At 43.9% G+C, this 15,614-nt stretch overlaps 1 protein-coding gene across 4 annotated transcripts in view; it reads right to left on the reverse strand.

Annotated features, from left to right (window-relative positions):
• Positions 1 to 7,410: 7,410 nt before the first annotated feature.
• ELF2 (E74 like ETS transcription factor 2) overlaps positions 7,411 to 15,614 on the reverse strand; it is a 105,600-nt gene continuing 97,396 nt past the window's right edge. For all 4 annotated transcript variants that reach the window (XM_073641758.1, XM_073641766.1, XM_073641775.1 and 1 more), the window contains 6 exons: positions 14,947 to 15,060; positions 13,007 to 13,180; positions 12,747 to 12,833; positions 10,381 to 10,573; positions 9,582 to 9,911; positions 7,411 to 8,761 (listed from right to left, as the gene is read on the reverse strand). In XM_073641758.1, coding sequence (XP_073497859.1) covers positions 8,137 to 8,761; positions 9,582 to 9,911; positions 10,381 to 10,573; positions 12,747 to 12,833; positions 13,007 to 13,180; positions 14,947 to 15,060 — 1,523 coding nt within the window. In that variant the 3' untranslated portion in view covers positions 7,411 to 8,136. The remainder of the gene's footprint in view (positions 8,762 to 9,581; positions 9,912 to 10,380; positions 10,574 to 12,746; positions 12,834 to 13,006; positions 13,181 to 14,946; positions 15,061 to 15,614) is intronic.

Raw genomic sequence — 15,614 nt, forward strand, 5'->3', positions numbered from 1 at the left:
TTCCGTTGCAGATAATGCCTGTGAGCGGCGCCATCGGTGGCTGCTCACAGGCATCACGACAAGTGCGGCGTGTGTCAGTGCTGGGGTCCCTGCGGTGGCTGCTGGGTTGTGGGCGGGGTTATTCCCCACATCACACCCGGCATCCACGGCACGCTTTCCCAATGAATGGGGAGAGGCAGAGCGCGCAGTGGATGCCGGGTGTGAGGGGGGGGGATGTAACCCCGCCCACAGCCTGGCATCCGTCTGGAACCAGGAAGACAAACACCCCAGGCTGCTGCCAGCACTTGTCGTGACATCAGCAGATGTCACGACTGTGATAGCGCGGCTCACAGGCATTATCGGCGACGGAAGCCATTTACAAAAAGTCTTAGGGGCCCCGGGGGAATACATGGGGGGGGGATTTAAAGTAGTGGACAACCCCTTTAAGAGAGGAGTTGAAGTGATGGTGCCAGTCTTCGCTATTGGCACAAGTATTTCTATGCTGTATTGTAGCAACACAAGATTAGAACTACTAATCAAGTCAGCTTCGCTGGAAGGAAAAGATCCTAGTTACTTACCGGTTTCTGGATTTTACAGAGCCCATAACAGCACCACCTGAGCGAGGGTATCCGCCCACCAAGGACAGGAACCTACTGAATAAAAAGGCAATACCTCTCTTCCGCATCAGTTTTTGTTTCAGAGCATGAGAGGGCCTCCGAAAAATAGGTTAGTATATAACTACCACCTAAACATTTCTTAATAAAACACCCTAAGAAGTGCATACCAGAAGTGTAAAAAGGGGAGGGAATTAACATGGTGCTGTCATGGGCTCTGTAAAATCCCGTTACCGGTAAGTAACTAGGATCTTTTCCCCTTCTCCCATGACAGCACCACCTGAGAGATTTAGAGAGATCAGACATCAGAGGGAGGGATCACTGCTTGCAACACCTTCCTCCCAAAGGCCAGATCAGTAGAAGAGGAAAGGTCAAGACGGTAATGCTTGTAAAATGTAGCGGGGGATGACAAAGTTGCCGCCTTACATATGATGTCGATGGGCACATCCGCCTTCTCAGCCCAGGAAGCAGCTACAGCCCTGGTGGAGTGGGCCTTCAGGTTCTCTGGAACTGGCAGATTGCTAGAAGAGTATGCAAAGCCAATGGTGTCCCTGACCCACCTAGCTATGGTCCCCCTTGTAACCTTAAGCCCTTTCCTAGCCCCCTGAAATGAGATTAATAAGGCATCACTTTTTGTCCAGGCATTCGTTACCTCGAAATACTGGACTAATACCCTCTTAACAGACTGGGCCCTGCCTGAGGAGACCTGGGGTGTCCGGAAGAACCCATGGATGCGCTTGGGACATTCTCTTCATCCAAGTAAACCATGGTCTCTTGGACCAAAACGGGGCGATCAATATAACCCTCGCCTGTTCTTCTCGGATCTTCCTCAGGATAGTAGCATTAGAGGGGGAAAGGCATAGGCCAGGGTAAAGTCCCAAGGAATTTGCAGCGCGTCCACCGCAAACGGCATCTCCTTTGGATTCAGGGAGCAAAAGATTTTGGTCTTCCAATTGTGTTTGTTCGCAAACAGATCTATCTGAGGTTGTCCCCATCGGCCGACAATCTGCTGGAATACCGCTGGATTCAATTCCCATTCTCCTTGTTTCAAGATGTGTCGGCTTTTACGTTCTCCTCTCCTCTTATATGCAGCGCCGAGACACTCCGCAAAGCAAAGGATCTGGTCCGCTACTAACATCAGAGGAAGGGATCTGGTACCCCCCTGACGATTGATGTAAGCGACTGTCGTTCGGTTGTCCGACATTATCCGGATGTGATGACCCTGAAGAAGAGAACTGAACTCTACTACCGCATTTCTAACTGCCAACAGCTCCCTCATGTTGGAGGAGAGACCCGTCTCGCTGTCCGACCAGAGTCCTTGTATTGAATGATCTCTCAGGTGAGCTCCCCAGCCTTCTGCGCTTGCGTCTGTCGTAATCATATCCGACACCTGGAAAGGTCAAGGAACCCCCAGAGATAGATTTGCCGGATTCATCCACCAGTCCAGTGAGTTGATTACTAAACTTGAAAGGGATATTTTTCCATCCAGGCGACCTGAGCCGTTTGTCTGCTGTCAGGATCTCCTGCTGAAGACGTCTGGAATGGAACTGGGCCCATTGAACTGCTGGGATACAAGATGTCATCATACCTAATAGAGACATTGCATTCCTCAATGTCATGGATGGATTGCTGATTACGCGTGATATGAGGGAACCAATCTTCAGTTTCTTGTCCTCTGGCAGAAGACAAGTCTGGTTTTCCGAGTCCAAAATGAGACCCAGGAATGATTGAACCTTTTTTGGTTCTAGTCTCGATTTTTCGAAATTTAACATCCACCCCAGGCCATTTAGACTGGCCATGACTTCCGCCAGAGCCAGTGTGCAGAGCTGTTTTGATCTGCCCACCACTAAAAAATCGTCCAGGTAAGGGATAACTAGGATATCTTTCTCCCTTAGATGCACTGTGACTTCTAGGATAATCTTTGTAAAAACCCTTGGAGCCATGGAGATGCCAAACGGAAGAGCTGCAAACTGAAAATGCCTTGTGTGCTTGCCGAACCGTACAGCCAACCTCAGAAACTGTTGGTGTGCAGGAAAGATTGGGACGTGGTAGTAAGCGTCCTTCAAATCGAGGACGCACATATAGCATTCTGGAAACAACATTTTTATGGCCGATTTTATTGATTCCATTTTGAATGGCCTGTAAATCAAATGGTCGTTCAGCTTCTTCAAGTTGACAATGGTTCTGAAGGAGCCATCCGGCTTCTTTATTAGGAAGAGAGTTGAGTAAAACCCCATCCCTTGCTCGGGTACAGGTGTTTCTACTAGAACCCCCTTCACAACCAGAGTGAGTACTTCCTGTTGCAGGGCCATCTGCTCCCTTAGGCCTCTGGGGGCTGAAATCCTGCCGGTGTTCCTGGGAATGTTTCTGAACTCCAACTTCAGCCCCCTCCTGATTATCCCAAAAATCCAAGCACTGGACGAGATTTTTTCCGGGGCGGGAAGGAAGTGGGACAACCACCCGTCACTTATGGGCTTTCTTACTCTCGGAGGATGGACCCCCGAACATGAAGCCTCTGTTATTCGGCTTCCTGTCTCTCCAATCACTTTGGTCTCTGGGAAACTTGTTCCGATTGTATTTCCTCTTCCGAAAGGAGCTCTTATATCGGAGAACAGACACAGTAGGAAACCCATGTTTCTTGTCCGCTACCTTATCCAGGACGTCATCTAAGGCCTTCCCGGAAAGAAAGTCCCCTTCGCAAGGGATGGAGCAGAGTTTAGATTTTGACTGCACATCCCCTGGCCAGCTCTTGAGCCATAATGCCCTACGGGCTGCACTAGTAAGATTTGCTGACCTGGTAGCCAGCCTACCTGAATCTGCCGATGCATCTGCAAGGAATGCAGCAGCCCCCTGCAAATGAGGCAGACCCGAAAGAATTTTTTCTCTAGAGACATTCCCTTTGATCTGGTCCTCTAACTGTTGAAGCCAGATCATCATAGACCTGGCAGTGCGGGTGGCTACCACTGCCGGTTTCAGAGCCCCTGCCGAGGACTCCCAGGCCTATTTTAAAAAAGACTCTGCCTTTTTATCAAGCGGATCTTTTAGGGTCCCCAATTCTTCAAAGGGCAGTGTGGATCTTTTCGAGGACTTCGCAATGGCCACATCAATTTTAGGGGTTTTGTTCCACTTAGCTGCATCCTCCTCTTCAAAAAGGTATCTCCGCTTAGACGTCAGCTGGCCTTTCCTCTCTGTTTTTTTCCATTCCCCATCTATAAGAGTCTTATTCCTCTTGTTAACTGGGAATGTGCGTCTCCCTCTTCTGATCTAAGCCCCCGAACATGACGTCCTGAACCGCTTTGGGAGTTTTGGCATCGGCAATACCCATAGTCATTCTAATAGCCTTGACCAATCTCTCAGTATTGTCCACCGAAAAACAAGGCCTACCCTCCCCATCATCATCCGAAGAATCTGATGAAGAGAGGTCAGAGGGGGGGGGGGGGGATATTCCTTCATGAAATGGGACTTTACTGATTCCTCGGAGTCTGAAGAAACCCGTTTCTGCTTCTTCCACTTACGAGAGGTCAAGTTCTTTAAGGAATCCCTGACCTCCGTCTGGATTAAGGTTTTTTAAATCCATAGAAAAACTAGGGGACTCCTCTGCTATAGTTTTCTGGATACAACCAGAGCAAAGGTTCTTAGCGTAGGAGCTGGGAAGGCTAACTTTACATAATGCACACTCCTTATTCTTATTCTTGGAACTACTCTTTTTTGGTTCCTAACAACCAGAAAGAAATGAAAGGAGGGAAAAGAGAAAAAACAGAGAAGAGCACATTACGAAGGTCAACTTTCACGAAGATCACTCGCCACTCTGCCGTTCAGACTAGGGTACAGGAGGCGGTGGTTGCTGTTCACATGAATGCTCCCATTTGTCGGAGGTGGAGTTACGAGATTTCTTCTGACCGGTTCTGCCGGCACTCGTACGACCCCCACTGCTGTGGTTCTGATGATGGGAAGACTCCTGTTGCTCCGGTTGTCTCACATTTTGCTTGAGCTGTTTACGCTGCTTAGGCGCTTGTGGCTGCTGTTCCTTCTGCGGCGGTGACAGCTGCTGCCCAGGTGACTGCGGCTCCTCACTCATGATGACGGGAATGCAGACACCGGCATCTTGACTGCTTCCCATCCTTTTAAAGCATAAGGGGCTCCACCTCCTTTGGGCCCCTCTTTTTTTTTTTCCCTACACCTGCCAGCTGGCGTGACACGCCGCAGGATCCCTCCTGCGCATGCGCAGACCCAGCGCGCTTGCAAACGGGGATGACCCTGGAAATCTTACCCTGCGCAAGCGCAGACCCGGGCTTCCGGCGCACTCGTGCTAGGGTGCGACACGACCCCACACGTGCACAGCCCGGACTTCAGGCGCGCTACGTCACAGGGCGCAACGCGACCCTGCTCGTTCGCAGCCCGGAAGGCCTGCCTGCCGGTGCGCCCAGCCATGGCCACAGGACCCAGCGCACGTGGGAGAGGACTTCGGAAGGCGCCCCCTCCCCCGCACGCAGACCCAGGTACAGCAAGATGGGGCTGGGAACAGAGGACCATCCGCTGTTTCTTCACGGCCTCCAGGCCGCATCGATCCCGGGATCCACTCCAGATCCCACGAACAGGTAGGCGAGGCACCACCTAGAGAGGCTCCCATCAAGGACAGGAACCAAAACTGATGTGGAAGAGAGGTACCGCCTTTTTATTCAGTAGGTTCCTGTCCTTGGTGGGCAGATACCCTCTCTCAGATGGTGCTGTCATGTGAGAAGGGGAAAAGATTAATAGGGTTGGCAATAGAGTGCACAATACGAGACACTGGGCGAGCGCCGTACAATCCACGGACTGGAGTAAGGCTCCACTCAGAATGCTTTTTCTTGGTCAGTATGATGTCTGTGTGTACAATGAAAACCACACTTACCCAACAATAACCAATCCATGTAGAAATAAATATATATTTTTTTGCGATAATAGACTGCAGCTTGTATGAGCCTGGTACATTTTAAAGGACCACGGTACTGCAAGCAATAAAAGGCAGTTGCGGCACCCTTCCACACATAACATGCGCACGTAGCGTTAATTGTGTTCGTCTAGACATGTCTGGTCCGTTTTGTTTTTTTATATATGCAGCTGTCCAAAACCCGCCAAAGGCGTCATGCACATTATGTCAGATTCATGGAACTATTACGGTTCCTGAACCCAGCAGCTTCACATATGCCTAAGAGGCTGTAAAGTTTGAGTCAGGAGAACCCTGGCCGGTCTATGAATCACACAGACACACTGAGGTGTGAATGCGGCCTATAACAATTTCTTTGTGTCTCTACAGCTATTGGAGAATTACAAGTTAGAAAGTAGCCAATCCTTCGGAGTAATTTTTCAGACTGAAAAAGTCATTCTTGGTAAATAAGCAACTGCTTAACAATAAAGTCCCAAAACCCTTTTATTTGAGAATATTTTCAGCCCCAGAAGAGACCCCATTGATCGGTGCAGTTAAAGAGTATCTAACAGCAATTTACTGGGTCTTAAAAGGGGGTAAATCTTGCTCTGGGCACAATAAGCACAGGTCAGTCCATCTGTAAGAAGGAACAGATTTCCTTATTAAATCACTGGCAGACCTTCCAGCGTGTGTTGTGTATGTGGAACACAACACTTTACATTGTTAGAAAATACACAAAACTGTAGAATAAAAAAAAACCTTGAATATGATACAACACGGGAAAACAATGAGCTTTTTGTAAACTGGAAAGTTAGGAGATGCATTGCTATATATGGTGACCGAATTTCCGTCAGGAATCCAGAGTACGTGGCATATTTTATTAATGGTTGTTATACTGGGTGTTCTGCAAAGTTAACAGGAATCTGACAGTTTCTGCTACCCCATCTGAGAGCAGCACGAGACCCCAATTCCACCAATGTGTCACTTTCTGAGCTGCGGTTTTGATAAAAATCTTTTATTTTCGGCAGATATACCAGTTCTCTGTATAACTCCACCCACGTCACTGATTGCAGCTTTCTGCCTATGCACAGTGTACACAGAAAGCGGTCAATGGTGGGGTTATGCAATGCTCAGGAATCTGGAGGACTGCATGGCAGCAGGTTTAAAAGTTCACTTGTGATAATCCCCTGAAAAAAACAAACTACAGCAAGCAGCCAAGTAATTAACACATTGCTGAAGTCAGGGTCTCTGCCCCTACAGTATGCTGCTCTCAGATTAGGCGGCAAAAACCTGATGAAAGATTCCCTTTAGAGTACAAGATTCCATGACTTTTCAAGAAATGATAATCCAGAACCTTTCAGGCCCCTATCATATTATAGCACAATGAAGATCAAGTGATATCCATGATGGCAGAAAACAAAAAGACAAGACCAGGCATGAAATTCATTTTCTATATTGCAGTAAAATCTACTTGAATACACTTTGAAACAAGAGTACAACAAAATAGAATATACTTCAAATGTTGAATATACAAACTATTGTAGTTCATTCTGAACACTGGTACTTTATCCCTCCCTCCCCTAGACTGCCCAATAACTTCAACTAAAAAAATAGCAGGCTTCAAAATGCTTGCACTCCAAAATAAAGGGCTCATGCGTGTGGTGGCCTCTCAATGGATAGCAGGAACTGAAATGTATGCATGGACTCCCTGTGACAGAAGCAGCTTGCCCTACTTTTTCCTGTCGTGCCCATAGCTTAACCCTTCGCTGGTTGAAAGGCTGGCAGCTCATGTATGCTTTTAGACTTTTTCAGCCATTTAGTAGATGATAAAAAAAAAAAAAAAAAGAAATCAGACTTTATTCTACCATATAAAATATTTTACAAGTAATTCTATGCCAATACTGTGCTAGGTACAAGTTTCTTTTTTTTCTCCATATTTTCTATAATATATTTATATATAAAAAAATTGCTTTACACAAGCCGTTAGCTTATTCCGAGGAAAAATAAAATTGAATCAGTCTAAGGCTTCCACATGAAATCCACTTCTTATCCCAAATCTCTTTTGCACATTGCGCGTAAAAATAAAACAACTTAAAAAACTTTACACGCGCCACGTCACGTACTTGTATAGCAGAGTTGTCACATAGCACCGGTTCAATGAGGGCTATTTGTACACAGTGGTATAAATTGCTGGTATTAAAAAAAAACAAAAGAACTCATATATACTGTATATATATATATAAAGAAATAAAAAAACATCATCATATACAATTCCACTTTGACCTAATCTTTGTTTTGGGAGAATAAACAGCCACTCTGCAAAGTAATTTTAGTGTTCTGTCTTATTTAGTGCACCTTAAAAATAGATCTATGTATATATGAATGAACACTTTGGTCCCTTTCAGTTTTCTTTTTTTCCTTTGCGGTCACGTTTACTGGAGATCTTAGAGGCAATATTCCCATCCGCATGTGAACCAACATCATCCGCTCAGAGAATTGTCTTTTACACTCCACATATACACATCGTCTCTGCCACTTGCTTTAAAGTCTCGCTGGACTGGAACCACCTCCCTTTCTTCCACAGAAAAAGTTTTGTCAGTTTGACCCAAATCTCACACCCCACTGGTGGAATGTGTCTCACTTGTCACAGACTACCGTCCCTTCTTGTTTGACAGTCACAGGCAAAGTAATTCCTGCAGGAGCACTAACCACCACAACATGAGTTACTGTTTTGCCCCCATCGGCTGGGTTATCCTCTCTAACCAGCTGATAGGTTTTCATTTCTCCGTCCTGCCTGCTCACCAGTATGTCCGATTTCATTTCAGGTCCTTTAATAAGGGTGCTAATGACTCGGGGTGGTGTCTGGCACCGAGCCTGTTGTGCAGGCATAGCTAGTCTCATAACAGGGGTCCCATGGGCGATGGACACAGGAGTAAGTGCTCTCACAGTCAGTGGGGTGCCCAATAGGTTCAAGCCCCCAGCACCACTTAAGTTGGGCTTCGTCTGCAGCTGACACTGGGTGAGCTGAGAGGTTGGGATGGTTATTATTTTGGCAGGTTGCACTGTGAATTTGTCACTTTCTGGGGAAGCTTGCATCATAGTTGGTATTGTCTGGATTACAACCTTTGGAGCTGATGCAGTTGTGGGGCTGTTATTGGCCAACAGTGGGGACCCTGGGTTCATGGACTGGACGGCCAAAGTGGAAATTTTCTGGCCCAGGGAAGTCATAACAACAGGCACTTGCATTGCAACACGAACAGTCCTATAAAGAAATGTAAAAATATCAAATTATTCTCTGCACCAGACTACAAATAGAAAATACCTATATCAATGTCATACTGTGCAAAAAAAAAAAAAAAGAAAGAAAGATAGTGTAGTATTGACTTTCGGTGCCAGCAGCATAACACCCATGGTCCTGTGTCCCCCAATGAGGCGACAGAGTAAGGGGGACTTTTTTCAATGCCCGTAAAACATTACTGTGACTAATTAGAATTCAATCCTACTAATGGTTTATATCAGGTGTTCTGAACTATAGACGACATCACTTATAAACTAAGATTCATTGAGATGTACAAAGACCACAAAAAATATATATATAAATTCAAGTTGAAAACCCTGGCAGCATGTATTGGTCTGAGATTGAGAGCACAGACTGGTATCAGTTACTAGCCATTCTAAAAAAGCCTCTACAGTAACTGACAGGTGGCCACCAGAGGGAGCTCTGAGTGCAGCCAGTGCTGCCCGTCACCGAGCAGACCTATATGATGGACCATGTTTCTGCTGAACCCAGAGTAAGAAATGGCTTTTTGCTGGGTGCTGTAGTAGGCAGGACATATAGACTATATGGATAACTGGGGACATTTTTCATTAGTAATACCCCATTTATAGAGCAGTGTCAGTATAGACATGCCAAGCAAAGAAGCACGTTATTGGCATATTATCTGGTGTGGTACAGAAGTCCCAAAAATTGTGTGCTCTGCATAGCAGAAGGTTATCCATGGATCTGCTTGGCAACAATTACAAAATATTAATGAAAAAAAAACAATATGTACTAAAGTGAAAAACTGAAATCAAGTACTGACCTCTGTGTGGAGTTTGGTGTGGTGCTGGTAGGCGAGTGAGGAGGTGCCTCACTGACAGGAGACGCCAAAGTTACTAATCTAGGCTTTCTTGGTGATGTCTGTTGAGTCGGGTTTTTCTCTATCCGAGCTGGCATAGACATTTTAAGTATACCCTCTGCGGGAATAGATACACGCTCCAGAGACTTGTCATCCATTGCAGACACCATCTCTTCCATGCAGGCCTCTGCCTTGTCATCTTCTATGACCACAATGTTCTTGGGCATCTCTTTGAACTGGTATACGAGCCGCTGGCCCTCCACTTTTGCTAGAATTCCTCTTTGATAGTAATATCTAAAGGATGAATAATAATAAAGTCAATCAAGTAGCATGGCTACCCACTTATGTAAAGCATACAATGCATGTTGGGTTCATGTACGGATTTGCAGTTTAATCTGCTTGTAGATCTGCAGCCATTCAAGAACACTCATTTGGGGTTGATCTATGTGTCCATCCAAAAACAGTTTCAATAAATGGCATAACCATAAATGAAAATTTTGAAATTCTTGGAAAAAAATAAAAATGTTTATCTTATAAGGTGCAGGAAACAATGTGTTGGTGCGTTATACATACCAGACTCAATGTATTTAAAAAAAAAAAAAAAAAAAAAAACCACAACTCCTAATGTGTGAACATATCCCAACAGTATCTCTCTTTACAAATACCCTGCACTGCCATCAGATATGGTTAGGAGTGAATTCAGGGTAATTATTCTGGCCTCACGTAGTTATGTTCTAGTTAGTAATGTCTGTGTCCTGCTTACCGTAAAGCTCTTCCCATAGTCTCATAGTTCATGTCCGGTTTGTTTTTGTGTTTCCCCCAAAGTTTTGAAACCGCTTTAGAATCCACCAGCTTGAAGATGCCCTTCTCCCTTTGTGTCCACTTGATGTATCTGGGGCACGTATTCTTATCCTGAAGCAAGTCTAACAGGAACTCCCATAGGTAAGTTGTATTTCCTAGAGAAACACAAAAAAGATTTCTTCAATCCCAGCAGTCACATGTACATATCAGCAGAAGACATTCTTTGCCCTATAAACAGTCTAAAATGAGCAATGTGCACTAATGTTTCTGCAAACTATACCTCTATATTCACAACGACCATCTAGTCTGCAGAATAAGCAGAGCAAGGCCTCATTCAGACGTCAGTTTTACTCGTACGAGTGCCATCCGTGCATTTCATGGACAGCATTGGTACCCATGACAGTCTATGGGGCTTGTTCACAAAGTTTTTCCTCTGACTGTGGTCCATTTAAAAGAATGGAGATATATCAGATTTTGATCTGATGGTAGGGTCAAAATAGGCAATGCAATAGGCAATAGGTGACCCTTGTCACTGGTGGGACGGCTTGTATACTTTTTTTGATCAAAAATAGTTCACCAAGTACCCTATATTTCATATGCAACTTTGCTTCACATTTATATATAATGATGGTAGGGTATGAGATATTTTTTGTCTTTTGTAGGTTTTGCATCTTTTTGCTAGTGTGAACATGCTCCTATTTCTTGCATGTGTACCATCTTAGACCTCAGTTCACATTGCTTGGTGTTTTGTCTTGTTTGCATTCTGTGCAAATTAGGGGTGTGGCATCCCCCTTGTTGATCTGGTCAGTATATATGTAGCTTACCACGGGCTTAGGTGGTCTGATATTGGGACTCAGTTCTATTTGTCTACCCTTTTATATGCATTACTTCAACTTTGATATACAGTAAGGTTTTTAATATAGACAGTGTAGGTACCATCCCAATTTAGGGTCACCTTGTCGCTGGTGGGACGGCTTGTATACTTTTTTTGATCAAAAATAGTTCACTAAGTACCCTATATTTCATATGCAACTTTGCTTTACATTTATATATAATGATGGTAGGGTATGAGATATTTTTTGCCTTTGGTTTTGCACTGGTATGATGTCAGAGTGTGGTGCAGTTTTCAAGGAATTTCAGAAAGGTGAAGGTGCAGAAATGCTTTTTACTGTACGTACGAGAAAAATTGATGACACTGATCAAAATAATAGTCTCGTACGTACCCGAGATCTCAATCTGCGCATGCTCCAGCGGACTTTTTGCTAAAGCACGGCGCAGGGCTATGTACGGGGTAGGGAACTTCACCACCGACTTCTAAGGACGCGGCATCGCCCCACTACCAACTTCCTGTATCTGTGACCGCGATCCGACGACACCCCCCCAGGTAAAATACTGTAAACTCAAATTATAAGACGCACCCCCTTTTCCTCCCAAATTTGGAGGAAAAAAGTGTCTTATAATCCGAAAAACACACCATTTTATACACTGACGATTTTGCAAGTTTTCCCACCTACAAAGAAAGGAGAGGTCTGTAATTTTTATCGTAGGTATACTTCAACTGTGAGAGACAGAATCTAAAAATAAAAACCAGAAAATCACATTGTATGATTTTTACATAATTAGCATTTTACATCATACAACGTGATTTTCTGGATTTTTCTTTTTAGATTCTGTCTCTCACAGTTGAAGTGTACATAATGATAAAAGTTACAGACCTCTCCATTCTTTGTAGGTGGAAAAACATGCAAAATCGTCAGTGTATCAAATACATGTAAAAACTGCAAGATTTAAAGCAAAACACCAGTTGTTTTTTGAAATAAAAACAAACTTTGAATATTTCAGAATCTCTTTTTGATATGAATAATTCCTGGATAACAACTAGTCATTAGATTAATGCTGCCTGAACTACAAACCTGAATCAGAGAATGGCTTTGTGATTACAACCAGGTATGTTTTACTATGAAAATCTGTGGCATTGTAGTTTGAAAAGCTGACTGGGGACTAGAGAGAAATCTGACTAGTCCAGTGTGCCCCCTACTGGCTTCTCTCAGCCCCCTTCCAGTTGACTGTTCTCTCCCATAAGTGTACAATAGGAGAAGCCAGTCAAGGACCGCACCAGACTAGTCAGATCTCTCTCTCTATAGTCCCCAGTCGGCTTTTCAAACTACATAATCTCTGAAACGCTGCGGCTTTTCAGAGTGTAAAATACCTAGCTGCGATCACCCAGCCAGCCTGATTGATGCTGCTTGTGGTTAAGGCAAGAATCAAGAGATCATGACAGGTTCCCTGTAATTTATTTTTATTTATTTTTGCTTTAAGCTCCTTTACCTTTTCCTTCCCGTGGTTTCTTCTTTATTCCCAAATCTGGCGAACCATTGGCAAATGTTGGCTGCTGCATCTTTGGTTTACGGCCAGCTGTACATAGAAATACAGTAAACGCCATTAGAACACTGTTAATTGATATAAAGGAATATGTACAAAGTTATTACTGCTCCCCGCTGGAATACATAACTAAAAAGACAGTAAGTAGCACTCCATTTCAGATGCAGGTCCCAGAAAAAGATAAAAATATGTACAAATTAAATTACCTTTTTTCTTTTTCATTGGCTCTCCAAGCTCAAGAGATATCGGGATGGGGGAGGAATCCATGGGCTCAGAGTCCTCAGTGGACACTTCCACCACAGTCTCCGTAATCACGTCTGGCCTCATGGCAGCATGGATGAACTCTGGCGTGGACACACATGGTGGAACATACACTTCTACTGTAATAGGAAAACAAATACACACACATTAGTTTTCCCCATCATGCACCTTCTCTATAACACTGCCATCTATTGTACACAGATATACCTGTTTAATGCAGTGTATTAGGTTACCATAGCTAGTGAGGCTGTACACAGGGCCAGCTCTGATAAGCTGCCATCTACCCTAGTGTATTTATTGGGTGATAATATTACTAAAGTGTTTGCCCAAGAAAACAAATCATTCTGGTGTTTAAGTGCTTCTCCATAAATCTACCTTCGCATTAGCAAAAACAGGGACAGCTGGCTTTCCATGTATACATAATAAAATGTTAGGAATGCGTTTAAGAAGTTGTATAGGGGTTATTAACTAATATAATTACTAGTGCCACAATTACTATTTTTTTTTATATCAGTGCAAAATATTAAAATAACACAAGCTTAAAAGTTTAGATTAAACCTACCATTTTGTGCTTACAGCATGTGTGCAGACATATGCATCTCCATGGTTACAGACTACAAACAAATCTTATTAGTTCGTTCCCTACTTCATAAAATACCTCCTGCAGGTCATGAAGTAGCAATTACAGGTGACAACTACAGGATCAGACTATACACGTCTAGTTGTAGTTTATAATGTTGAGCGAGTATGTATCATTAACTCTTTTGGCGAGCATGCTCAGGTGCTCGCAAGTATTTTGGTGTGCTTGGCATTTCATTCCCTGTCGCCGCGGCTGTAAGTGTCACGGCTGTCAGCACCTGAGCATGCTCGCCAAAAGAGTTAATGATACATACTCGCCCAACACTAGTAGTTTATAATATGCATATGAACAGTCGCTTTAGACGCAAACACTATAGACATATTAGAACAATGGTTATGCAAATACAGAAGCTTTAGTACATCTTCAGATTGTTATTTGTATATTTCCAGTGTCGGAGTATCTGTGTCAGGACAATATATTCAGGGACCAGTCTGTTCTATTAGCCTAATATTGTGCCATATTTTGCAACATTCATTAATAATAACAAATCTCACTGCTAATCTCTGGGTATCTGACAATGATGGCGTGAAACCAGAAATCAAAAGCAATGTATACTGTTACATTGGTTAGCTCAAAGACATGGGTATATGGACATCAGAAAATCCACTGTTCAAGAGTCTCACTATAAGCACAAAAACAGTTTTGGTGGAGTCGAGCTGTGCTTGTATTACATGGGCAGGATTTATCAGACCAGACACCATGTATTACTAGATTTAACTGTTCATAAATTCGCAGGGGCTTCTGGAAGCATGGCTCAGCTGACCGCCAGAGTGGTCGTAATTTACTAACAGTTGTATCTGATGACAACCCCTATAAAAGGAATTGTCCACTACTCGGGAAACCCCTTCTCAATTAATATATTCCCCCATGTAAAATAAATACAGCCTGTACTCACTTCCGGTGTTGGCGCTGGGTCTCCCAGGAATCGCATGACATAATGTCACATGAGCACTGCAGCCAATCTGTGGCAGCTAATGGACGGCATCTCTCACTTCCTTCGGACGAAACTGACATCAGGAAAAAGTTACCAGCTATCCTGTGGATTGGTGATAACTTGTTTTCACTGGACAACACCTTTAACTTGCTCACTTCCACTACTGTGTTTTTGTTTGCAACCAGGAGTGAGCAGAGTGGTAAGTGGCATAGGACAGGAACTGGTTAATTTCATATTCACTTATTAAATGTGCAAGAATCAGGCTTGTTAGCATGCTAATACAGTAAGTGAAGGGAAATCAGAAAGTGTACCTGGGCTCCTGGAATCCCGGAGGATGGTGGGAGACTCCATGTGTAGCAGAGCCTCTGCTGCCTCAATGGTCTTATCTGTGCAGTGAACATTGCTGCTGTGTACAGACGCTTCAACTGTGAATGCAGAAAATGGTGTCATTAAAGATGGAAAGATTTCTCACATAATACTTTAGGATCATTCTGGACGTAATTATATGAATGGAGCTAGAAGTGAGTTTATGTTCCTGAGATACAGCATTTATTCACCTAAACTAGTCCTTCCTCCACTATGGAGAACTTCACTCTGCAGGCTTGTCACTTTCCTCATCCACAGGCATTGTCATAATATAAAGGTGGCTCTTGACAACGCCCAAACTTTTAATTGGGCATAATGAGTTTATTTTTTTCAATCGAGATTTCCCTCACTTGTGCCGATGAATAATGCACTTCATTACTACACAAGCCTGCAGAGCATGCACATGGAGAGACGGGTTATATTTCACAGTAGCCTGAAGCAACAACATTTCCTCCTTTGGAGTACCGTGCAAATCTATTCCAGACTCCAGAATGGTGACTGTGCCTTGTTAAGCAGCGATATGAAATTAGGATGGAACAGGGCACAACCAGACTGGGCGCCATAGTGATAAACATGGCTGAATTACAATGTTTATTCCCCAATCTCTGCTAAT

The sequence above is a fragment of the Phyllobates terribilis genome, unplaced genomic scaffold, assembly GCF_046119375.1.
Source record: "Phyllobates terribilis strain yellow unplaced genomic scaffold, ASM4611937v1 Scaffold_1__5_contigs__length_1240528914, whole genome shotgun sequence".
NCBI classification, from domain to species: domain Eukaryota; kingdom Metazoa; phylum Chordata; class Amphibia; order Anura; family Dendrobatidae; genus Phyllobates; species Phyllobates terribilis.